The 27,736-nt window shown below is 34.0% G+C and overlaps 1 protein-coding gene across 4 annotated transcripts; it reads right to left on the bottom strand.

The window, feature by feature from the left end:
- On the bottom strand, nt 1–27,736 carry hgsnat (heparan-alpha-glucosaminide N-acetyltransferase). Of its 4 annotated transcripts, none has more exons than XM_073950112.1 (19): nt 27,596–27,736; nt 26,597–26,712; nt 23,604–23,737; nt 23,342–23,460; nt 21,439–21,508; nt 21,244–21,313; nt 20,909–21,006; nt 20,468–20,544; nt 18,283–18,313; nt 14,699–14,859; nt 13,916–14,031; nt 11,660–11,781; nt 11,081–11,207; nt 7,936–8,022; nt 7,605–7,682; nt 4,731–4,801; nt 4,445–4,557; nt 833–1,016; nt 1–748 (listed from the first exon to the last, which is right to left on the bottom strand). In XM_073950112.1, exons 1-18 carry the CDS (start codon nt 27,687–27,689, stop codon nt 835–837), a joined length of 1,866 nt encoding a protein of 621 aa, XP_073806213.1. In that variant the 5' UTR covers nt 27,690–27,736; the 3' UTR covers nt 1–748; nt 833–834. The 4 variants fall into 4 exon arrangements, with proteins under 4 accessions (XP_073806213.1, XP_073806218.1, XP_002660455.3 ...); XM_073950117.1 differs by lacking the exon at nt 27,596–27,736 and adding an exon at nt 26,962–27,076; XM_002660409.7 differs by having other exon boundaries at nt 1–1,016.

Raw genomic sequence — 27,736 nt, 5'->3', positions numbered from 1 at the left:
AAAAAAAAAAGAGTACAATTAGCATAATTATAAAAATTAAGCCAACTTAACAGTTCCAAGTTACAATGGGTTTACTTTATTTTAGTGAAGTCAGCTTGTCGCTTTTAAGGCAATCAGTTTACTTGCTTTAATTAGCTAATCATTATTTACAATATAGAATAGAAAGATTTTTGCTCCTTTTTTTCTTTTTAAGCTATATATTTAAATAAATTGAAACAACACAATTCTTAAGGTTTTTTTGGGACAACTTATTTGTTTTATGTTTAACCCACTTAAATTTATAAAACAATTAAGTTAGCTTGATTGATTTGTGTTGTGGCAACATGAAGGAATGATGTGGAACCCTGCTTTTTTTACAGTGAAGGAAGACTTTGTTTATCTCACTCATTTGCTTTCAGATTCATGACTATATTAATCAAATTAGACTTTCAGAACTGTCCAATATCATCATTTAGGAGCTGATTTCATAATCAAACATAATGCCTCGCTCTGCTTCAAAACATTATTAATTACCCTCAAACCAATAGCCTGAATGGGAAATTTGGCAGAATCTGCCCTTAGCATCTTGGCATTCATTCTAAGGGCTTAGTTGAGTCCACAGAGGTACATACTGGCACAGCCACATGCTCTTCTTTCCTCTTCTTCCTTCTGCTCTTCTCAAATAATAGCCAAGTTCTATTCCTGGACCATGTGTGAGTTTTTTTTTGTCTCTGCACAGATGTTCAGAGATCTGCTGATTTTTCTACATCTAAAAATAGGCACCCAAAAAAAAAAAAAAATTTTTTTTCACAAAGATGAACCGGTCTTAAGTTCAGCAGAACAGGAATTTCACCTTCAAATCTTCCAGAAGATCTTCTTCCTGTAGAGCAGGAAGGCTATGAACACCCATATGGAGGTGGCCAGCAGGTTTTGTGCCAGGTGCTCTGTGTGTGATTGGCTGTTGGCCATTTTCCAGCGAAATGGGAAATATTCCTCAAACACTTCATGACCCACATACACCAAGATGGAATTCATACCTGAGGGAGAAAAAAATTGCTTAAAAATGCAAGTATGCACAATAGCACTAATTAACTTTAACAGCATTTTCCTATAGTCAGTTTTGTCCTTTTTTTGGTAAACTTTGTTTAAATGTCAGCAAGATTATTGTTAGGTACCTGAATAAAAATAACGACCTAATAGCACTGGTTATTAAAGGTGACAGCATTGCACCTTTGAGTACTAAGGCTTGTTAAAGAGACATTTTATCCAAAGCTAAAAATGCTGTCATGACTTACTCACGCTTCACATGTCACTAACATGTTTGGACGATTTATAATTGCAGCAAACTGTTTGCAAGCATTATAAGGGTCCAAGAAGATGATCGTTTAGATGCAGGTCACTGATGAGAAGATGACGGATGTTTACTGTATGATGACTGAAATGGCCTTAAACCCAGCAGGCACAAGACGTCAACATGACATCAGATTGACATTATACCCCAACGTCATGGGAACATTCCATTTTGTTTGGAAATGAAAATTGGGTTGATATCAGAACTCAACCATCTGAACACAACTTTTTATTTTGAGAAATTTTAAAATATTTTGGCACAGTAAACATGTCAGGCTAAATAATTTGAATGAATCATTGACTTCTGCTGTCTTCATTAGTTTCAAAAGCACAGATTTCATTACAATTTTCGAGAGGGTGCTCGCTGCAGAGCCATTTGAGCAGAGCTGAGCTCCAGCGAGGGGAGCATGAGCGCTTGCTTTGCCTCCTGTAAGCTGTTTTAATGCGTACACCAACTCCACCCCTAACCCTACCCCCAGTGACATCACTCGTAGAAGAAGTGCAAAAAAGGTGGAGCTCAAGCTCAAGCTCCCCCTCGCTGGAGCTCAGCTTGCCCAAATGGCTCTGCAGGGAGCACCACTTGCAATTTTCTGCTGGAGATACTGCTGTGCTATAAACATACATATACCATAGAAACAGTAAAGCAGAAAATGTTGGTAGTTTTGAAACCTTGACTTTTCCAAACCACGGTATACTTTAAAAACAGCTATTATTCCATGCCTAATTACCAACATAATTTTTAAGCCTATCAAGGAGAATATTATGATCGATTGTGTCAAATGCAGCATTAAGGTCCAATAACGCTAAGAGAGAAATCCTCCTGTTGTCCGATCGTGGTTGCAGGTCATTTGTAACTCATAGGAGTGCTGTTTCTGTGCTGTGAAATGCTCTAAATCCAGATTAGAATTTTTCACAGATATTGTTTCTCTGTAACAGTTGAGCAGATATGACTTTTTTTAGTATCTTTGATAGAAAAGGCAGGTTTGAAATAGGTCTATAATTTACTAATTATTTGGGATCAAGCTGTGTTTTTTTAATAAAAGGCTTAACGACAGCTAGTTTAAAAATTTTAGGCATATATCCTAAAAGTAGGGATGAATTTAAAATCTTAAGAGCGGGTTCAGAAACGTCTGTAAACAATTGTTTTAATAATTTGGTCAGTATAGGATCTAACATAGACATTGTTGACATACAGTCAAAGAGCTTAGAATGACCAAGAGGCGACACTCAATAGAACGTTCCATTGCAACAGCAGCGCCTAGTAACAGCCCCGGATTCCGCCATTATGGAGTGAAAGTGATCGGCCGTCCATTGGATCTCATTACTGTCGCGATGGCAAGCAGCTACTTTGTTTTTTATTTATTTATTCAAAAAGCGCATTAAAGTAGAGATACAACCTGAAAGACGACAATACAACCCCATTTTGAAAATAAATATTTTTACCCATTTGTCAGTGAATACAGGTAATGTATTTTAGTGCATTTAAACGAAAAATATTTATTAAATGGATATATTTATTAAAAATAATATTTTAGTCACCAAACATATTTAGAAACTGAAAGATAATACAATTAAACTCAACCAAAATATTGGCAAAAAAAATACGACCTGCAAAACTTTAACTAAATTGTAACTTTTTTTTTTTGCTTCTCTTGATTTTTCCTCTTTTTTAAATTTGTATTTAATGTTTTTCTATGACATATACAATTGGGTCTACTAGTTTCTGGACCACTGTCGTAAGTTATTTTGTTGAATAAGCTCCGGATTTGCCTTCAGTACTGACTAATCTAATGTATATGCACAAATATATTATTGTATATCTTCCTATTAAAAATATTAATTTAAAAGATAGATTTGTGATGGGGTGTACTTATATATGCTGAGCACTGTAGACATTGTGGAGTTTCTTTCTTCTGTTGGACACAAAATAAGATAGAATAAGCTGAAAGGTAAGGTAAGGTAAGGCAGGTAACCACTGACTTTCATAGTATTTATTTTACCATGGACCTTTCTTCAAAATATCCCTTTAGGTTCAACAGAAAAAGACATTTTCATTTTTGGATGAACTATCCCTTTAGGTATACTTCAGCTTTTACATGAGTCAGGATACAGTGCATGTGACATTCCATGCACCACCTGTTTTTTATGACCATGCTTTCAATGTATGTGAGGCTCATACACATGCTTTGAATTGTTTTTGCACTTAGTTTGTCAATAAATTGTTGAAATGTCTAATGAAGAATGTGAGGTTCCTTGTAGCAATCTGTGTGTGTCACTTCAGGAAAACACACTTTCATTTGGACGTGTTGTTTCATTTTCGTTCTTTTAAATAATTTTATGTTAATTAATTCAGTATTTAATTAAATTATTAATTCATTTTCTTTTCCTATATTAATCAGGGGTCGCCAGAGCGGAATGAACCGGCAACTAGTCCAGCATATGTTTTTATGCAGCGGATACTCTTCCAGCCGCAACACAACATGTCTTAGATTCACACACACACTACAGCCAATTCAGCTTATTCAATTCACCTATACCACATGTCTTTGGACTGTGTTGGAAACCAGAGCACCCAGAGAAAACCCACACAAACACAGGGAGAACATGCAAACTCCACACAGAAACGCTAACTGACCCAGCGACCTTTTTGCTGTGAGGCGATCGTGCTACCCACTGCATCACTGTGACAGCCCTTAATTGAATTATAATATAATATTTTATAATGATTACTATAAGACATCTAATGAAACTGTTATACTGCAAATACATATTGCAGAAAACAAGATATCACAATTGACATTTCTCCCCTGATATTTTACTGCCCTAGTACACATTAAGCCTTTATCCAGAGCGCTGCACAATATTATTAAATAAGCTGACTGTTTCTTTAAATAGACACACTAAAAACAATAAAGGCAGAGAGTGACAAAAACACTGAGCTTTAAGGTTGTTAATTGAGGGTAGACTGTCAGAAAAAAGTTTGTAATGTACTGCATGATTTAGTTCATGGCTTGTTACACTTATTTTATAAAATCCATATTGGAAAAAAACTTGCATCTGATACAACACTTCAAATACAATGAAATATTGTAACACTTGTAACATCTGAGCTTACCAGGGTAGAAGAAGGGAGCTCCAGACCACCACTTCTTTACATCCACAGTGTAGTAAAAAAACACCAGAGCCACAAAAGCAAAACAGCTGAGAGTGGTCACATACGACAAAGACCTAAAACAAGAGACAAATGCACAATTATTTTATATTTAATGCTCATGAAACTGCATTTGAGCAAACTTTCATGTTTTAAAAAAGATATACTTATACCACAAAATCAATACCAAGTAATGTTAATAGTAATATCAAATAAAACTACAGAAATGTTTGAGAGAGACTTTGTTTACCACAGGTTTTTATTGACAGGGATGAAGCCATCATTTCTGGAGCACTTGGTCAATACAGCTGAGATGATCCCCTTAATGTAAACAGTTAAAAAAAAAATCCATACTGTATATTAATATTGATTTACAGTATGACTTTCAAAGTGTGTTGGAATCTTCTGATGGCAGTAAAAAAAAATGAAACTGTGAAAAGTTAAATGAATAGAACCCATCTAATGCATCCCTAATAACATTATGCACACTTAATATCAATTACAAACATTATTACACAACTTTCTGAAACACATGATTGTTATGAGTCAGTCACAGCAATATGTGTTGAAATATGTGTGCATAATGACTCCTACAGTGTGAAAATGACCGCTTTTCTCATTTTCTACTTGACTGTGCCAATTTAATGTTTCTCTATGGTCTTTATTCCTGCTCACACAATAAAATCATATCAATTCAAATCAGTTTTTCATGTCCATTTATAAAGCTATTTGGCCAAATCCCATGCAATATGATGCATAATCACATCTTTATCACAAAATGCTGGTCACCATTGTCATTATTTTGGTTAAATACATCAGCCCATCTTTATTATAGATGTGTTATAATATTACATAACACATTTGTTAATATACATTTAAAGATGTAGGCTAAAACAAAGGCAAAAAATCTCTTGACTTAGATTTATAAATAGTGTTATGATCTCATTCATTTATTAATTTTCTTTTCGGCTTAGTCCTTTTATTAATCCAGGGTCGACGCAGTGGAATGAACCGCCAACTCATCCAGCACGTTTTTACGCAGCGGATGCCCTTCCAGCCGCAACCCATCTCTGGGAATATTATATGATCTTTATTTATTTATAATAATATGTTAAATTCTATTTAATCGCTATTTTCTGTTTCTATAGAAAATATGATAATGATGATGATATTTTACTCCTTATTCAAGATTTAAGATAAGTCTTTTGTGTCTACAGAATGAGTCTGTAAAGTTTCAGCTCAAAACACCCATCAGATTAATTATTATACCTTTCAGAATATTGGAATTTTCTGCTTTGAACTGTTTCTGCACGGCAAATGTGACAGGATGCACGTTAATATCCACTGCTTTATGGATAATATACAAAAAACCTGATTTAACGTCCACAAACCGGGATTAAAGCAACTTTTTTTTTATAATTGTATTGACATGCAGCTGTGGGCTAAAGTTAAGACGATATATAAAATAAAAAATAAAATAAAATAAATTTAAAAAAATTACTGTAAATCATTGCAAACATGCACTGTTTTATAAATGATTTAAACTTGTAAAACTCGCTCTTGATCACATTTGATGATGATTGATGATCACAGAGAGCTGATCAGATCTTTTAATCCCAGCTGCTTTGTGCATGTCCTGTATTGTTGATATGATTATACGTGTTACTACTGAGACGTGTTATTAAGCGGCTGTCAATTAATTTGGTGGGTGGGGAAACCACACTCCTACGTCACATTGTGGTGGGCTTCAAAATTGGACTGATTTGGATCCTATTTTAACCTCAGGAAATCTTAAAAAAAGAGACTTATTGTCTTTATATCACTCCAGTATGACAGTGGACACACTATACCTACACACAGTTCTGTCCAAACAGCACCCAAAAGATGATTTTCATTATATGTGCCCTTTAATAAGATGATTTGATGTTACATATACTTATATTTTTTACTTGTATCAATTTCGAGCAGTTGTGCAGCTTAATTTTCATTCATTTCCTTTGAGTTAGTCTCTGATTTATCAGGGGTCGCCACAGTGGAATGAACCACCTGTGCAGCTTAATATTAAACAGAATAATTTTTATCAGAATTATTTGAAAATTATAAAGTTCAAAATAGCATGAATAAACATTTTGAAGCTAAGATTCCCCATGCTCACATTTGTAGGGTAATTTGTAGTGAATACTGTGTAAAAATCCTGTAATTCCGAACACAGTTCATGATTTAAGCTCTCGTATATTGAGCTGGTTAGAAGTCATGCACTCAGATGGGTACCCACGGGTGAACTTAATATTTAATGTACCAGGTGGAATAATTATTCACATGTCATTTGCAGTTCGGGTGCGGGTCGGTAACAAACAGCCTTGGCCGGAATGTGGGTCCAGTGTTTAATCAGTGTGCAGCATTGTAGGCAATTGCACATCAACTGATGGACAGCGAGCACTCGACTCTATGCTCTTATCATAACTTGAATAAAAATTCATCATGGCGCTGCTACCGGTCTCTTTCCTGCATTACACTTAAGCTTTGATGCTAGTTTACCTTGTAGCGTGTTGTACGGTTTCAAGAGGGACAAGTCACACTGATGATTATGTCATGCACATATACGTCTCATGTGGGTGTGGTTTGGGTCACCTTGTGTATGTCAAACGGGTAGGGTCGGGTATGGAATGATATTAGTGCTGCTGTCGGTTGACGGGTCAGGTGTTATTTAAATAATTGCGGGTGGGGGTTTACCTATAAGAACCCAAGCAGGACTCTGCAGCGTGGTGCGAGGACAGGAACTGAGAACCATTGATATAACGACCCATTGATTACTTATTCAAATTATAAATTATTACTAAATGCCCTTGCAGTGGCAAATAGATTTTGTTTTAGAATTAATTTGATTACATTAATGTTTGATTTAAGATTTACAAGATATTTTTAAAAGTTTCAAATAAAAGGAATACTGCTATAATGAACACCTCAGTTGTCCATATACCAGAACCTTTAAAAAAAAAGAAATAAATCCATTGTTGAATGTTGCTCATAAGAATGTGATTAGTCATGATTATCACAGAAAAAGCATGTGATAGTGAGTAATCTTTTTTTATGTTAATAAAATGAACAGTAATCATATTCATACCAGTATCAATCCCCACATGAGAAATCTTGTGATTATTTGCCTGTGTTGGTCCCTGTAATGCAGCAGAATTTTCCCTGCCTGGAACAGAGCAAAAGCACCATGAGCCAGATGCAATACAGCAAGACAATTATTAGATGCGATTCCTGAAAGCACTGCAGAACAAAAATAGTTTGAATAAAGCATGTGACTGCACTGCTGATACTGATACTGTAAGAGAAAGGGTGGTGAGAATCGCTGACGCTGCTATGAAGATCAATAAAACACAAAGAAATATGAAAAGAAAACTTCTAAAAGACGTACTGCGTATGAAAACACAAGTCTATCGACTCACCTGAAGACCTAAAAAAGCCATCAATATGGAGTTGATGCTTCCCAGAACACCCTCAGGGTCAAAGGGCATCGTAGTCAAGTATAAAACCTATGGAGAAAAACCACAAAACGAGTTGCATCAATGAGTGCTAGTAAAGTAAGTTGAAAAGTATGACCAAATATGTTCTTCAGAAAAACAATTCAATTTTAATGGTGTCCTGGATCACATTAGAGGATTTTAGACATTTACTGACAAGACTTAAATGACCCAAAAAATGAATCTGAATGAGAAATATTACAAATTTAGATCATAAACGAATATGTATTGTCTTTCTATATAGAGGTTCTATACCTTGCTACAGATTGGCTACTTTTAAATAATATTAAAATAAATTAAATATATTATTATATTATGAAATTTAAATTATTTGAATATAATTTAAAACTTTTTTAATATAATGATAAAAATAACTCTTCAAAACACTCAACTGTTTTCTTATGATTTTAGTAACTATAACTTTGACTTTTCATTCAGTTGGTGGTCTCATTTTATTTGTAACACTGTAAGCTATGATATGGCCTTGCTTTTTACTACAAAAACCCCATTTTCACCCATGAGTAACATGGTAACAATGTAAACAATAATGCTAGATCTTTAAAAGAAACGGTGACGTAAACAAATGAATAACCGTATCCAGTGAAGGTCTGCCGCTGGATCCCTCCTCATATTATGAATAGAAGTCAATGGGGCCTATCTTTGCTGGACATTATTTGTATGGAACTTTCCCTTTTTTTTTTGTATGGAAGTTTCAACAGCGTACATACATGGAGCTCAGTCAAAAACTGTTAAGTCCTGGATTTTAGCTTTTGATATCGTCAAATCCTTTGTTTCTTCCTTCTAATGTTCAGCTTTTCTGTTTATATGTACTCTATGTATCTCATGATGTAATAGTTATTTATTTGTACTTACCTAACTACGACTCTGTATTTGGCTTTACATTATTCTGTCTTTTCTTTTCTTTCTGTTTGTTGCTTGGGGCATTTTTTTTATTGGCATGTGATTTCACAAATTAAACCCTGACCACATCTAATAAGCGTGCTCGGTACAACTTACACAGATTTAGCAAAAACATTCTTTATAAGCTTACAATAAAAAAACTAGCTACAATCGCTGCTTGAGGGTCCCCCCCTCCTCAGAAAAAAAACTAAAAAAAAAAAACTTCAGGTTTACACAAATCACAGGATTCGCCCCATTGACCTCAGAAAATACCGAAAATCCATATTTGTCTAGAAGAATCACATCCCTGAATGATGATCCGCACTGCAGAAGATACAGTTGTGCTTCTTTTTAAAAAGAGCCCCTATTATGGGTTTTTGAAAATGACCTTCCATTCAGTGTGTAACACAGCTTTTGGTGAATGAAAACATCCAGCTGAGGTTAAAAATCTTAAAGTGCAACATGTTTAAAACTATTGATTCTTCAGCAAAATAGTTGACTCCGAGTCGAATAAAGGAATCAAGTTGGGTTAGGACCTTTTGTTTGATAGCATCGACGTCGATACGATTCATCACCAAATATGTACTTCCATTGTGTCCAAAATGTGCACGCACTTTCCCTCCACACACTAGCGAAGGCACGGGGGATCACGGGACTGATCATGACACGAAGATGACGATTACTAAAGAGCATAGAATCACCAAGAGGCAACACTCTAGTGCGATTTGGGAAACGGCCACTAGATGCCGCTAGTGTCACGTGGCAGTCATTTTGGAATGAAAATTCCAATAGAACAACAGCATATTGTAAGTCTGTAAAATAAACTATTAAAAGCGCTGATGATTGTAATAGTAAGTGTTGTATTGTCATCTTTCAAGTAGTATCTCAGCTTTAATGCGCTTATTAAATAAATAAATAAATAAATAAATAAATAAATAAAAAACAAAGCAGCTGCTTGCCATCGCGACCACAATAAGATCCAATGGACGGCCAATCGCTTTTACTCTAAAATAGTGGAATCGCTGGTCTGTTGCTGGGCGCTGCTGTTGCAATGGAACGTTCTATTGAGTGTAACCTACTCTGCAGAGCGAAATTCGTCGATCGTTTGCTATTGAAGGAGCAGCAGAGATTATGGGACTTTGTCAGACTTTGACAGGGACTTTGTCAGTAACTTTTACAGTTCATATGGACCGGTTTCTTCTTACTCCGGATTATAACATGTAAGTATCATTAAAATTGTTGCCTCGTTTTGTGTAGTTTGCAAAATATGTATTTATTTGTGTGTTATAAGTTGTAACCGCCCTGCGCTGCTTGTAATCACATATCTATTATAGATCAGTGCTTGTACAGTATCTCTCAGGTTAAATCTGTATGGGGCTGTTCACCTGTAGTGTCTAAAACGACGTTAAACACATTGCGTGCTTCTTCCTTTACAGATTTAAATGCGTTTCTGAACTGGCGATCCTCTGCTGTTTGCCTTTGCTATGGCCACCATCAGCTGTTCCTACACACACCTGCCGCGGTCAATTTTCAAAATAGTTCAACTTTTGCCACTGTGTGAATTAATACTGAATCTCTGTCTTTGGTATTACTTGTGGTTAGGTTTAAGAGGACAGTAATATGCTGGTGTTTAACTACATTGGGCTCTCACATACTTTTTGCAACTTCATACTGTAGCAGTGGTGGGCATTTCTGTCTGTCTCGTGCTGAATGCAGCCAACCAATCGCAGACTGGGTAATCGGTCCAATCAGCACATATTAGCTTTGCGCCATGGAGGGGTTTGGGAACAAACGAATCGCTGAACGATTCATATGGGAGTTGCTGGGGTAATTAGGTAAAATTAAATACATATTATAAGACAAAAGTGTTTTTTGACCTTGCACGCATATCAGCATGTTATTGGAGACCCTTAAAAGCAAATTATGACTTTTTTTAATGTAAAATAGGGGCTTGTCAAAATAAAATGCATGAGTAAACGATTCCTTTTTAAATGAATGACACTGTCATACATATTTTACGACTTGATCTTTAATCAAGAACTTTTTAAGGATTTAATTCACAAAAAAATCTGTGAATTTAAGACCCTTTAAGACTTTAAATACCTCAGAAACCATGTAAAATATTTAAAATAGCCTAAACCAACATTTTGAGCCCAGCCCTAGTGTTTACCCGTGATGAAGGTGTCTGGTAAATATGATTATCTTTGAGCAGCCAGCGATCGATGTAACCCGCAGCTCCACCGGTGCAGTTCTGGTACTGGCCAAAGTCCCCAATGCCCCCTGGACCCAGATAACCACTGCAGGAGAGAGAAGCCAAAAGCATAAATAGCAATTTCCACACAAGACGTGCATCATGAATAGCAAACAGATAGGCGTGAGTCATTCTTTTCAAAATGCTCTCATTTGCATATTCATTTTCATTTACATGGCATACATCCATCCAATACAACTGACTAATAAGGTTACATTAAACCATGTAAATTGCAATGTGTAAAAGATTTCTTTTGTTTTTCCATTTTGATATTTTACCAATGCTTTTTAACAATATGTTTTGCATTAGGCTGTCAAATCTATTCTTTCTAATATGGCATTGCTGATATCTATGCAAATGTCCTATAATTTTAACAAGACAGAAAAACAGTCGTTTCTTCAGAAGGTTCCCTTTGTAATTGCAAATAAGGTAAGGAATATGGGAATAGACAGCTCTGAAAATATGATGCATTCATATCATGAATAAGACTGTACTAACGTTGGGCAGCCAGGCACTGGGAGGAGGAAGGTCAAACACAGCCAGACCGTCTCGAGGATAATCACACACAACCATGCGGGCCAGTAGAGGCAGATATCATGCACCCAATACCAGCATGTTTCCTGGAAATGACAAGACGATGCAAAACTGAAATAATTACAATTATTATTATTATTATTATTTCATTTTTTTTATTATTATTATTATTATTATTATTATTATTATTATAGTAGTAGTGATAGTACTGGTAGTAATAGTATTAGTAGAAGTAGTAGTAGTACAGGTTATGGTTGTGCAGTCAGTAAAGCAAAAATAAGCAAAAAATAAATATGCTGAAAAACAATTATAATATTTTTTGGATATATTAATATTTAACATTAATATCCAATATTTTTTGGAAAATCACAATTAATTTTATTTTATATGTCTCAATCAATAGTATAAGATTTAGTTTTGAAAAACATTATATTTAAATTTAAAAAGTTTAAAATGCAAATAGTTTCAGCAAGCAGACTAACACTTCTGTGCTAGATGGCTGCACAATATATGAAAATATACTGCAATATTTAGATTTTAACCAATACATTTTGCAATATGAATATGACTTCAGATGACTTGAATCGCTCTTTTTGTGAAGAATTTGTAATTTTAGATTGATTGGAGTGATTTTCATTGGGAAGTGTATCATATAAAATATTCTAATAAATGTACATAAAACATAATAATACAGCACAGTTAAGTCAGAATATAAAAATAAAACTGTGCAGAGTCTTCATCATATATATAATGAAACACAATAAATCTTTGTTAAAGTTGAAAATGTTATAATTCCTTGTGCTCAAATGCTTTAAAAAAGTATAGCTGACCCAAAACTGAAAATTCATTCAACATTTAGTCACAAAACTGTTTAGCCCTTTTCACACATACAGACCTTTCTAGAAAATTACCAACAATTTTCCGGAAAGGTCTGTATGTGTGAACAGGCCCTTTTTGAAAATATCGGTAAATTAGTTCCGGCAATTTTCCTGCAAGAGAAGTTGTAACATTACCGGTAATTTGCCAGAATGCTGCTCTGTGTGAATGCAGAAGGAAAATTGCTAAAAAGAGCACGTTCACATCTAGAATGTGCTAATGTGAGATGTCTACTTTAGCCAATCAGAACACATCCACTCGGTTTATGAAAACAAAAGCCTTTGAACACTTTTCCAGACACATGTAGCTGCTAGATGTTAGTCAGATAACTTTTCTATGTTCCTTCCTAATACCAACTGTGTAAAAGATAATTGATAAAATGCTTATGATAAACCGTCATTTACCTTCAAGCTCTGTTTCAGTTGCATGAATGCGTGTGCACACGAAGGAACACGCGCATATTATATACATAAACATTTAGCTTTGATTCGCGTTTCTGCTTTTAGATGTCTCATAAAGCAGCTGCATGAATGTTAAAGCTTTAAACAAAAGAGAACCATCAAGAAAAGACCAACCCCTTCTTTGTTTACAAACACAAGCGCAGGCATTAAGAGCTCATTTCTGGTTAATGATGTCCGAATTTACCAGTATTTGGAATGGATGTGTGAATGGTTTTTTCCGGAAAAATTACAGAATGCCCGTGCCTGTTTGAACACCTTTTTTATGAATTTACCGGTAAAGTTTTATTTTGGGATGAACTATCTATTTAAACTTGCTTAAAATGCTCACACAGTCACAGACCTTAAAAAGTATGCAAATGATACACTTTCAATGTATTATAGTTATACTTTGCAAACACATCAACTCTAATCCAGACATTGACCATGCAGCGATGCATACATCGTGATGTCTGCACTGATTTTATGCACTGAAATTATTCATTTGTTACAATGTACTTAATGTGTAAATGCATGTTTTTACATAGTACTTATGATTGATTAACTAACTGCATGTATTTACATCTGTAATTAATTGCTGTATCTACATTTGTAACTACTATCTTGACTATCCTTTACACATTAACCCAAACTTAAACCTACCCATACAGCCAAACCGGTCTTTAACCCTACCCCTATATCATATCAAGAGCTCCAGAATTGTACTACAAACCATTATGAACACAGTAAGTACATAGTGTTTATATTTATTTATACAAGCATATAGTAGTTAAGACCATCTAATATAAACTAGGACTGTATATTTTTACAAATGAAGGGATCAAATATTTTGTTATTCAATAAAATGGTCAAATCCTGTAAAACACATACGGATAACGTGACTTACACTTGACAGGTTGGTAAGTCGGTCTGGGGACACAGCAAGATCCAAAGCAGCGACGATGAGATACGTAAAGCCCAGACGCTGTAATACACCAGGAATACGCAGAGAATCCCAAGACACTGCACAGAAACATGGACACATGCATAAAACATTTAAATGCTATATTACATTTATCTTTACCATCTTCAACTTGACATTCATTAAAGTTGACGTGTGTTCACATGCTCAACAGAAATGATTGTGATTGGCCGTGAATGTAATCAGTTCACCGCTGTGACACAGATACAGGGACACTGGAGCAGTTTAAAGCTGATCAAAGAATATCAGTCGATTTATTAGTGGATCGTTTGTATGTCAGATCATAAACAGACCAGCTGATCTTTGCAACTTTAAATGCCTCCAGTGTCTGTATCTGTGTCTGCACTCAGTAAACAGCGGTGAACTGATGAGCTTCACAGCCAATCAGTCATTTCTTTTAAGCAAGTAAACACATTGGCAAATCAGCTTTGTTCAAGAACACGATCAACAGTGCTTAAAAATGAATGCGAAATGGACGTTTTAAAAATTTCATTGATTAGTACCAAAATCCAGTATCATGACAGTATGTGTGCTTACTGTACCCAAAAAAAAAAAAAAAAAAAAACTAATGGGAAATCAGGTTTGATACTGTTGAGTTACCTGACAGTATTCAGTTTTTAAAATAAGGCAGAATTGATTCATGATTACAGGGAATCACTGTTTTGTATATTCCATGAAAAAAAGGAAGAAAACTGTGTTACCACTCACAGGGTCCTTGGCAATAGTTAGGATTGATGATGATGACTCCGATAAGGAAGAGTTGTAAGCTCCTCCAGAAAACCTTCCACAGAAGATGAGTGCGTTTGACACCCCTGCGCAATGAACCGCTCAGGGACAAACCAATGGATGTACCCATAATGAACACAAACCTGTGAAGAGGAACGCAAGACAAAAGGGGAGACTTAAAAAAAAAATAGATCTCTCTTTTAGGAAGTGACAGTTTCTGGCCCGATTTCCAACACAAAGATTAAGCATCTTCCACAAATGTAATCAAGTAAAAGCCGGTTCCTCTTCAAAGACAGTAGCAGTCATTTGTCTGCAGTCTTTCTTGTGTTATGAACTCATTCAGCATCTCTTTCAAATAAAATGCACTGTCTTCCTCACTAAAGTCATCCAGGGGTGTACATGCTATATGTTTTTAATATGCGTTCAAATTTTCATAACATACAGTATACACCACAGAACTCTTTACAGTATGCTTTGTATTAAAATCTGCAATATAGCCATTTTAAAGGGCTAGTTCACCCAAAACTTAAAGGTCTATTAATTAATCACAGTATTTTTTGGCTAAATTAAAGGTTCACAATCATGTTGTTTCAAATTCATTTATTATTTATTCTTTTGTGGAACACCAAAGGAGACTTTTTGGAGCATAAGAATGTCACAGCTCTTAATACACAATGCCAATTCAGATAATGCAAAGTTATGAAAGAGAGTAATGCTGCAAATGATTTCATGAGAATAAAAAGCCTTAATTTCAGGACTAAGCCATGATTTAGCTTCAAATGATTGCTATCAATTAAGTTTTATATATTATTTATTTAGCTGTTTTAAAAGATACAGTAGATGTCATTAGGCATTTTTCCTTTCCTTTTTTTAATGGGACACCACCTTCTATGGCTATATTCACAGCGAGAGCCAGACCATTCAAAAATAAATCTAAATTAAATGCTGAATATTTTTTCCTAAACACTTCTTTGCTGAAAGTACAACTTTTATTCATCAAGGATGCATTCAGTTGATTTAAAATAAGCTCAACATCATACACATGGTTATAAAATACTTCTGTTCCAAGTAAATGATGCCAATACGAAATTTCTAGTCATCAAAAGCATTTTGAAATAAAGTATCCAGAATATTATTTTAGACAAGGAAACTGTTGTCTAAATGGACAATAATAAGATGTATGTTTTAAACACCAAGGGCCCTATCATACACCTAGCGCAATAAGGCGCAAAAATGTGTTTTGCGCGATTTGTTGCTATTTTCAGACCAGCACAACCCTAATTTTCACATTTTGCGCCACATTGTTTAAAGAGCAAATCCATTAGCGGACTCATGGGTGTTCCTGTCTAATAAAGGAGGTGTGTTAAGACGCATTGTTGACGCGTTTCTATTTTCATAAAAACAAGTTTAGATTTGTGCATGCATCACCATGTTTTTTGACCACACTTCATTGTTATTGTTCTTTTATTTGTGTGCAGGAAATTAGAACTGAATTTAGAAATCGTTTTGAAACAAATCTTTGTGCTTAACAAAATTAAATATGAAAGGTTATGGATGTCTTCAGTGGAGTGCGTACAACACAGTTTCCTTATCCACAAAAGTAAATGAATAAAGTAGAGTTAAAATAAATTGAAAGTAAAGAGGGTGAATGGAGGAGACTCGTTCTTTATCCTCGCTGCAAATGGTCTGTTTAACAGTTTTCTCGCAAGTGAAGCATTCAGTTTTTCCACTTACAAAGTCCGCCATGTAAATAGCAAATGCGCCATCGCGTGATGCATCTGACTCTTAAAGAAGATGGGAGTTGAGCCTATAATTGGTTTAATGCACGTTATACTCAATACACACCCATAACTCATTAAAAGAATAAGCACAACCCTGCTAGACCATACACCATGGCGCAAAGCGTATTTTTCCATCCTTAAAATAGCAAAAGTGTCTGTTTTTGGCCCATTGACTTCCATTATAACCACATTTGATAGTGCATTAATACACAGTCTTTTTGTTTACTCCATGTACTTCTGAGATCTGCGAAGCACATTTTGATTTCGTCAAACATATCAAGGCAAGTGCACTAAGGTCACTCTCACACACTCACAGACATACACTTTTATTTGGTGTTTTACTCCACATAAAATGCAGAAACTAACCTTTTTTTTTTTTTTTTTTTTTTGCACAGGCCTGTCTAAAGGGTTAATGATGCCTACTGATGATCAACAGTAAAAATGACAAATTTTACCTCTTCCCAACAAGGAAAAGAGAGAGAATTTTGAGTTTATTGTCATTTCAGCTTCTCTGGCTATGTCATGGGAAAATGACATAGCCAGACATTTTATAGATCCCACTTTTCTATAATTATAAAAATATTCTAACAATTAAAAGTCATTAACAGCAATAAATAATATACCAGGTAATGATAATAATTGTACAATTTGATAATAATTATACAATTGTAGAAGGATTCACATTTAAACATATTTCAATTAAAAGTCTCTCCAGATAAAAACGTTGTCTGAAAACACTAAAAATAGGGCATTCCACAAGAATATGTTTAACAGTTTGGTTACTGTTGCAATATTGACATTCCTTCTCCTTTGAGTAAATGTTCATGCGTGAGTATCGAGTGTCCAATGCGACATCTTCTATAAACATCTCATCATGTCTTGAGTTAAAAAATAAATTGGATTTTCTATTTCTGGATGAATTTCAAAAAGTTCATTTTCAGAGCACTGATCTCATTCTGCTTACCATTTGTTAAAAACGTAGCCTTTTATTAGTGGCTTTATATCCAAAGGTGGGTTTTGCACTCCTTTTATCTTTCCTGTTAGGGCTATTTTGGAGGCTTCGTCGGCTTGTTCATTTCCAAATAGTCCAGCATGTGCTGGGATCCAGCAGAAAACTATATTATAAAACTTTCTCTGTAGTTTGTTCACTTTGATAAAAATGTCAATAATAATGTGATGCTCCATTTTAAAAGAATTTAATGTTTGTAGACAAGATTTTGAGTAAGAAAAAAATAATAAAATTGTGTCTTCAGCATTTTCAATGTGCTCCAGAGCTAAAAATAGAGCCTTGGAGGTTGTAATGGAAGTCAATGGGTCAAAAACAGTGTACATAACATCCCCAACAGTACATAAGGGTTAAAGCAAAAAACAAAAGTGCATTTGGAACAACATGTCAGTGAGTACACACTTTTTTTTTTTATACAAGCTGCCTTAAACATCACAGAGGTGTCATGACTAACAACTTGTTTTAAAGCGTGAAGCACTGCAGCAGGCACTTTCTTCAGATGCACAGCAGAAAACAAGGTTATTGGTTTTAGTTCAGCTGTGAAACCAGTTTATGCTGATATGCCACTTCATTTGTGCCACAGTGATAAGCGCTCATGCTTGGCTCAGAAACACTATAGCTTATGCCAGCGCTGATGTGGCTTGCAGATCAATCAAAGCACGGTACAGAAATATAAAGCTGCCCTATAAAAAATACAGAACTCAAGCAGAGTTTGAAGGAGCTGCTTTGTATGCATGTGGGGAGCAGAATCAATCATATGTGACGTCGGATTGGCTTACCAAGGGAACACGAGATCAGCAACTGTGAGCCCTGCAAGAGGAAGAACACCATCAGATATCGCTTCCTGTTGTCATGCTGTGGTCTATTACATTAATGACAAGTGCGGTTCATATGAATTTTTAAAGTGGCCCAGTTTAGCTATTTTGAAGAGTTAGTTCACACAAAAAAAAGAAAAATCTATTAATTACTCACCTTCATGTAGTTCTAATCCCCTGAAACCTGCGTTCATCTTTGGAACACAAATGTAAATATTTTAGATTAGTTCTGAGAGCTCTCTCATCCCCCATTTACAGCAATGGTCCTGAGATGTTCAAATAAAATAAAATAAAATAAATAAATAAATATAAATAAATAAACAAAAATAAATAAAAAATGAACATTTATTTATAAATATAAAAAATAAATATAAATAAATTAACAAACATATATATATATAATTATAAAAAAAATTTATTCAACTTTTATAATTGTATTTTATTTTATTTAACTGATTTTACTAAAATAAATAATTAAGTTGACGCCAATAGCATAGTGGTTAAGTGCGCCGACATATAGCACCGTAGTGCTCACAGTGACTAAATTAGATTCCCAACTTGAGGTCCTTAGCCGACCCCTCCCCTCTTTCTGCTCCTAATACTTTGCGGTCTGTAACCTCCACTGTCCTTTCCAATTAAAGGTTGGAAATGATTATTAAAAAAAATAAATAAATAAACATAGCTTAAAAATAAAATCTAAATAAACAAGTATATAAACATAAAAATTTTATTAAATACATTTTAATAAATATCAATTATATAGAAATAAACAAATACAGAAATATAACAATTTTATAATAAATAAAAATGCATCAGGTCAGGGTGCTAATTATTACCAGCAGAATTTCCCATAGTAAATGCACACCCTAATCTGACCAGACGAGAAAATCATACTCAAGCAAAGTTGCTTATACAGTTTTGTTTTTTTAACCACACAAAAATCGTTCATGGAAATTTTATAATCACAGTTAAACCATTGAAATCACATGTAATAATTTGACAATATTTTGGTTCCTTTTTTAGACTTTGAACATCTCAGGACCATTGCTGTATATGGGGGATAAAAGTGCTCCTGGATTTCTTCCAAAATACCTTAATTTGGGTTCCAAAAAAAGTTTCAGGGGATTGCAACGTCTAATTAAAAACACAGTTTTTATTTTTGGTAGAACTAACTCTTTAAAAGTTCCTGATTTTGCAAAACAAATTCTACAATCAGTTTCCTACAAAAAGTTTAAGTGCATTCAAGATCACGTACTTGCTTGTAAAATATTTTAATAATTTTTTTCATCACTTTGATTCTTGAAGATTTTTCCTAAGCCCCTCATTCATGAGAGTCTACTCTGCTCTGATTGGTCAGATGGTACAGTCTGTTGTATTCGAATTTCAGCTCTGGAGACTTTCTCATTGCTCAGTGATGCCAAACGCCGGACAAGTTTTCTTTCTTGCACATCTAATCAATATACTGTATACTGAATTTGTTCTTTATAATGGAGTTATAATAGTATTTATAATAAAATTTGTGCCTTAATGGATTAGGCCATATTAAAAGAATAGTTTACACCAAAATGAAAATTACCTCATCATTTACAAGTTTCTTTTTTTCTGTTGAACACAATATAAGATATTTGACAACTGCTGGTTGCTGGGATTCTACAACTTTCATAGAGTGAAAAAAAAATACAATTTAGCCGATTTTGGGTCCCAGCAACCAGCATTTTTCAAAACATCTTCTTTTATGTTCCACAAAAGAAATAAACTATGTGTTAAGTTCAAATTTGATTCTTTTCTTTAAAGGGATAGTTCGCCAAGATTGAAAATTCTGACATCATTTACTCACACTTCCCTCATTTAATTTTGCTTACAGTTTCTTTCTCCTGTAACATTGACCACCATTTGTTTTTCTCACTATGAAAGTCAATGGTTACAGGTTACATCTTATTTTTGTGTTCAACAGAAGAAACAAACTTAAAAAGTTTGGAACCTCTTGAGGTTGAGAAAATAGTTAGTAAACTTTCTATAGTCAGTAAAAACTATCCATTTAAGCTGACAGTAACTTTGTCACACACTTTGGGCTTTAAAACTTTATAGATCATTTACACTACATTCTACCGCAGCTCCCTTATTGTAAAGAAAAAACTAAAACATTTACCATTCCAACTTTCATGCCTAAAAAACCAGTAACGTCCACCTCCGTAGTTGACAAACACCATGATGACCAGTGAAAGGCTGTGAGAAATAACAAAACAACAGAGGGGATATTATTACCCGTAAAGAGATCTGAAATGAAACCAAAGCACAAGAAAATGATGAAACTCTTTTACAAAGCAGGTCGACACAATAATACACCGAAAATGAAAATAACTGTAATTAAGCTCCAATTGTTAGGTAAGGTTACCAGTTAATGTAACCTTGCTTCAAATTTAATCATTCTATTTCGGGATAATAATAAATGAAATGCAAATTAAATTCTGACAACCAGCTCCACGGTATGTAAAATAGTAGATTCTGTGCGAGATCATTTGCACCTGAAATTTTCAATTCCCTTCTCAAGAGCATTGGACCTGAAACAATTAGCGAAAGAGCATCGTACCCACGGAAAGTATCCAAAGAACGAAGCCTCCGTCCTGTAGTGGCAGGAATTATCGATTCCGTGGAGGCATCTACCAATCTGTTTGGAGTGCCAAGCTCCTGGAGATGAAGGGAGGAAAAAAAGGGAGTGAGAAAGTCTGAATTAATGAGAGAGAAAAAAACATAAAAATTCCTTATCATGTCTGTAATTTTTCACACTCACCTGAAACCTGCAAAAACACTGAATCAAGTGTGGTGTTATATTTAAAACATTGCATTTTTTTTAAGTTCAAAAAGTGAAAAATCAAGCACACAGTATTAGGGGTAGCATTATAAATGTATTAAAGCCATTTTTACCGAGTTTATCAGCCTCTCTGTCTCAACTGTTCCCCCCAAGCGAATAAGTAGATTTGTCACAGCATCCAGCCTTAAAAATGCCACAAAAACTCTGTTTTTAAAAGCTTTCAAACTAGAATGGTTACAACAAGGTGTTCTGGGGTTGTTTAAATGTCATTATTACTTGGAGTAAAAAATATTTAAAGATGGGTTTACCTTTTAACTGTGCTCCAGATTGCTGATAATGCAGCCAGAAAAGCAAACACCAGAAAAGCAAACAGAATAGCTAAAAAAAGAAAAAGAAAACAGATTTACTCAAGCTCAAGTGAATAAATAAATTATTTAACAGATTTATTTTCCCTTCGAATTACTTCATTTAATTTGAGCAATTCTTTTATGCCTCATTTGCATCATTATAGAGTTGCAGTCAGAATTATTGCCCCCCTGAATTATTAGCCCTTTGTTTATTTTTTACCCAATTTCTGTTTACCAGAGAGAAGAGAACACATTTCTAAACATGATACTTTTAATAATTCATCTCTAATAACTGATTTATTTTATCTTTGTCATGATAACAATAAATAAGATTTTACTAGATATTTTTCAAGACACTTCTATAAAGCTTAAGGTGACATTTAAAAGCTTAACTAGGCTAATTAGGTTAACTAGGCAGGTTTGGGTAATCAGGCAAGTTATTCTATAACAATGGTTTGTTCTTTAGACTATTGAAAAAAATATATAGCTTAAAGGGGCTAATGATTTTGACATTAAAAAATTTTTTTTTTTAAACTGCTTTTATTCTAGCTGAAATAAAACAAATAAGACTTTCTCCAGAAGAATAAAAAAATTATCAAACATACAGTGAAAATTTCTTGAATCTGTTAAACATCATTTGGCAAATATTTAAAGAAAGAAAAAAAAAATCTGTCAGATTAAGGCAGACTAAATAATCTTTTATTATTTGTCCTATTTTATATTATACTGATCACAGGTGAATCACAAAAACTGGACCCACTTAAAATTACAAGTTACGCAAAAAAAGGCAGTCTTATTAATCTGTAATTGTCAGTTTCCTACATTTTAATATAACAATCATATATTATATTATAAAAGGTAATTAATTCAAGCAATATTTTGAATTTCTCCTTAACCGTCATTGCTTATGCTAACATTGAACTGGTCAGATGTTGGCAATTTTTTCATTACAAAATTTTTACTTTTTCAAGCTTGTAAGATTAAGTAAAATATCCAAATAACTATTAAACAAGTTACCTTCCCCATGGCACAGAGCAATTAATCTTACAATATTGGTCAATTATTTTTTTTTCCAAATGGCAGACCTGGCCGATAAACAGAAATGTTAAAACATTTTTAGAATAAAATGAACAGTACTTATTTTCAACTGTATAGTTGTACAATTAGAATCATTAATTATGTTTATAATAACAAATTTCAGATATTAAAACTGAACAAAAATTATAGATTCAACAATACTGAAATAATCTGCAATATTTTGTTTTTCTACAATATATATCGTGACATGAATATAATTTCAGCAGATGATTTGAATAGCTCTCATTTAGATTGAATGGGATGATTAAGTCTTTTTCTATGCAGTGCATCTGCAAAATATAATATATTACAAGCATAAATAAATACAACAAAGCAAAGACAAAAGTGAAATATGCAGTGCTTTATGGTTTTCTGGGGAATCTAGCAGTATTTAAGCACAGAAACTTGTACTTGTATAGCCTGTCTTACGTGTATAGTTGAAGTATCTTTTAGTACATGTTAGTTATGCATAGGTTCTTTAAAATAGCTCCTATGTCCAGTGTTGTGTTTGCATTTATGATTATTTTATGTAGTTGTCCTGCGAGACCAACATTTCAATCCTCTGTATGTCCAAACATGTAGCAGGATGACAATAAAGCTTGACTTGACTTGAAATTGACTAAATCACTTTATTAAAGTTACAAACTATTTCTTGCTTTAAACTCAGACAATTACTTTTACCTCTATAATGATACCAGTTGACCACAAGTAAACAAAACCCTTAATAAAAATATCAAAAATGATCCAAACAGATCAATCGTGATGTGCAGAGGTAAGGCAGACTCACGCAGGTAGCTGTTGATGGGATCTGAATCAGTGATCATTTCGCAGTTGATCTGTGACGGCTCATTCAGGTTCTTCACCCACAGAGAATAGTTCCCCTGCTCCCCAAAGTGGAAATTTACCCTGGAAAAACAAATCAATTGTCTGACAATAACGCCCTGTCTTAAAAATGGTGCCCGAGGGAAATAAACATGGTAAAGTTGTTTTTGGTGTAAAGTTGGCCTGAAACTGCTTTTGTCCTGAGTTAAATGCTCCAGTGGACTCACTTGCATTGCTGCGGCGTTGTTGTGCTGTTGATCAACAGTGTCAGAGCGTGCTGTGTGCCTACGACAAATCCCACTGAAGCAGGGGTTCCAGAAGTGGGCCTTGCAGGTATCATTCCCAACGGCTGAGGCAAACACTAAGGCAGAGACAACACAAGTACATTGTCCTCTTAGAACAATAGAATTAAAAAGCTCCTATTTCACACCTTTTACGGGAGGTAAGATAAGTCTTAAGTGTCTCCAGAATGTGTCTGTAAAGTTTCAGCTCAAAATACCCATCGGATCATTTATTATACCCTGCTGAATATGTGAATTTTGGAGTTAGATTACATTGTAGCTGTTTTGTAGCATTTGCCTTTAACCTCCTAGGGCTTAATGGCCACATACGTGGACAGCACATTTTAGCTCTTAAGTGGCTATTTAAAATCCTTTTAATGTTTTATATTTTGTTATGTTAGGAGACATAGTGTCATTTTGCAACTGTTTTGCAACATATGAAATGTCCCAAACACTATACTAACTGTGCAAAATGGGAAACATTTTTGTTTTTACTCTCTAATAGTCAAAGCAAGTTAAAGGAAAATGGTATGTTATATACGAATTAAAAACAGTCAGGAAAAAGTGTTTTATGTAAATTCGTATCACGAATCCACATACAGTTGAAGACCTCCAGTGGAAAATTATTAGTCCCCCTGAATTATTCACCCCGTTTATTTTTTCCTCAATTTCTGTTTAACAGAGTAGTTTTAATAACTCATCTCTAATAACTGATTTATTTTATCTTTGCCATGATGACAGTAAATAATATTTTACTAGATATTTTTCAAGACACTTCTATTTAGCTTAAAGTGACATTTAAAGGCTTAACTAGGGTAATTAGGTTAACTAGGCAGGTTAGGGTAAAGTTATTGTATAATGATGGTTTGTTTTGTAGACTATCGGAAAAACGTTAGCTTAAAGGGGCTAATAATTTTGTCCTTAAATTTTTTTTAAAAACTTAAAAACTGCTTTTATTTTAAAATAAATAAATAAAAGAAAATAAAACTTTATCCAGAAGAAAAAATATTATCAGACATACTGTGAAAATTTCTTTGCTCTGTTAAACATAATTTGGGAAATATTTTAAAAAGAAAAAAAAAATCAAAAGGGGGCCAATAATTCTGACTTCAACTGTATATGGACATAGTTTTTTTCTCTAAACTTACATCATATCAAAAGATTAAACTTAGGTTTTACTCTTATTAGGTTCTAATTAGCAAATGAGCTTTATTAAAATCATGCACTTTTTTAAAATCATTTAAACGTGCAAAACTCATTCTTGAGGTACAGCTGATCACAGAGAGTTGGAACAGGTCTTTTAATCCCACTTTCTTTGTAAATCCTGTTCTGTAGACATGTTTATATGCATTATTACGGAGACAAATTAATATGCTTCTGTCAATCAATCTGATGGGCAAAGAAAACCACACACCTACATTATGTTGTGGTGGGCCTTAAAATCACAGGGATTTAAAGTGTTAGTTTACCCAAAATTATAATTTTGTTATTAATTACCCACCCTAATGTCTTTCCAAATAACTTTGTTTGGATCACAAATAAGATTACTTGTAAAATTTGAGAGCTTTCTCAATCTCCATAGACAGCATATGCCTCAACTTGTTCAAAGTTCAGAAAAATAGCTAAATATATCCTCAAAACAAATCTATGCCTTCAGTAGTTCAATCAAAATTTTATCAACTACGAGAATCCTTTTGTGCATGAATAAACAGTAATAACAAATGTATTTATTAATTTTGTTTTTTAACAGTTTCTTCTCTTCAGTGTCAGTAAAGGGTGCACATTCACACCTAGGGGGGCTACACGTCACTGCATGAGCAATATATTGACACTAAGGACAAAAGGCTTGCTATTTTAGAAAATGTCCTTATTTTTGCTTTATGTGGACACAAAAGTATTCTCATAATACTCCAACTGAACCACTAAAGGCAAATGGTGTGTTTTTGGCATTTTTCTAAACTTTGAACGTCTTGTGACCATTGCTGTCTATGGAGAATGAGGGAGCTCTCAGATGTTATCTTACATTTTAGTCTGAAGACACAGGTTTGGAATGACATGAGGTTGAGTAATTAATGGGTTTGCTTTTGGGGTGAACTAACACTTTAAGCAGCATCATGATGTGTTAAACTGATAATTTTCTTTGCAGCTGTAATATATTGTCTTACATATATAATATATGATACGAATCTTCATTTGAACTCTGTTTACCAAAACAAAGCCAGCCCAAACAAAGTGGACAACTAACTCAATTTTAAACTTTTTGAAACTCCTCTAGAACTAAAATAACAACTATAAAAATAAATTTATACATACCAATACAAGAATACAATCACAGGTATGAGTTGTAGTTTTTGTCAGTTGTAGTTTTTATGCTCATTTTCTTTAAAGCAAGATGGATTCTTATTTGGTATCAATGTATTTATCATTAATCTGCTTAGCATTTGCTGATTGTAGTGATATAGTTGTTCTATATTATTATAGTTATGGTCTGAAATAAATATTCTTTTAAAGACATCTTCTTTATTGCTAGTTATCATCCTTGGTTTGAACCACCAAGAGTTAATTAAAATGCTAGATTTGGCATTGCATTCCATCTCTGACTGCATACTGTACATTCGAAAAAAGCTTTACACGTTGTATTTTATAAAATAGTGATTTATTACGTTGTATTACTATTTAATAAGCATAACACATCAAATATGGCAAATCTAGAAGGTTTAATTTAATAATGCAATAATTAATAACTTATTTGAGCTTCGTTTGCCACACTGATGATAAATTAAAACTCATTTAAGCTTTCATTTTTCACCTACGCAAGAAAATAATTATCTCAATCATTACTGACAATGTTATGCCCACACAAAATACTGTTGAATGCCTAGTATGTTTAATGTTGTCTTCTAAAAAAATTAAAAAGCCAGAACATCAATATCCCATACCTGATAACAGTGATCAGAAAGCACATAAAGCACCATCTCCTCCTCGACCTCATTGATAACCGAAAGAGCCGCTTCATCCATCTTCAGCACAGAAGTCTTGCGGTGAGGGCGAGAAGCTGTAAAGAGGCCACTAGATCATCAATTATTAATTATAAACAACTTTGCTTTACAAAAAGACAATTTAACTTGTGTGTTCAAAGACTGAAGTTAAAAGCACCTCAAAAGTAACCCTAATAAATAGCTTCTGAATGCCTAAAAATGCCATCTAAGAAGGCAACTCACTTGATTTTGTGACAAATCCTCTTACATTTTCCTTGGGAATAAAATAATAAAAACATCTAACAGCAATTCTGAAATATACTCACCGCTCTGTAGAGCTCGACTGAAGTATGTATAATTAAATTCAGTCTAAATGTATATCTCTTAATGGAAGTAAATGGTCAGCTGCTTTGGTGCTCTCTACTACTGCAGATTTACAATGGTGACTCTGTCCCTCCTGCGGTCACATGCCTGCACTAATCTGCCTCACAAGAAACATCATAAAAAACTGCCCAGATCTCCAAACGAGGGAAATTTGAATCACTCAGACCTCCTAATGTTGTTATAATTGCGGTCACTGTATGCGTAAGAGCATCATGTACTGGTGGCTACTATATACCTGCACTGTATGCTAACAAGAAACTAAGATAACGTTAACGTAATTAAATATAAACACGTCTTTCACACAGAAAATGTCTAGAATATGTCATTTAGATGTCGTATAACGTTATATAGTTCAAACAAAATATACAACGAGGTGAATAACAATAACATTAACGCGAACACGTTTTGTTTTACGTAAAGACAGTTAGCATAGGCTAAAAACAGCTAATTGTTGCTATATAATGGATAACATAATTAGGTATAACGAAACAAAAAAGAAGCATAACATTAAGAAATGTGTTTGATATAATGTTGATTAGACAAAATAAAACTGTTGTTACGGAATGTGACACTCACAGGCAGGTCGATCTGTCATATGAGCTGCACATATTGCTATCAAAAACACAATCACAGCACAAATGGTCCATCTGTTCTCCCTTTCAGATGCCATAGCATCAGATCTCGCTGCCTCCTCCTTTCGATCCTTTCTTGATGTAC

The sequence above is a fragment of the Danio rerio genome, chromosome 1 (assembly GCF_049306965.1).
Source record: "Danio rerio strain Tuebingen ecotype United States chromosome 1, GRCz12tu, whole genome shotgun sequence".
NCBI classification, from domain to species: domain Eukaryota; kingdom Metazoa; phylum Chordata; class Actinopteri; order Cypriniformes; family Danionidae; genus Danio; species Danio rerio.
The sequence above is the reverse complement of the archived record's forward strand: the minus strand, read 5'-3'. Positions and strand labels throughout refer to the sequence as shown.

Coding starts and splice junctions, on each gene's coding strand:
- hgsnat (XM_002660409.7), bottom strand. CDS start 27,689: ATGGCATCTGAAAGGGAGAACAGATGGACCATTTGTGCTGTGATTGTG. Junction 23,738..26,596: donor TTTCTGATCACTGTTATCAG/GTATGGGATATT, acceptor TCTCTGCCTTAG/TGTTTGCCTCAGCCGTTGGG. Junction 14,860..18,282: donor GCTGATCTCGTGTTCCCTTG/GTAAGCCAATCC, acceptor TCCTCTTCACAG/GTTTGTGTTCATTATGGGTA.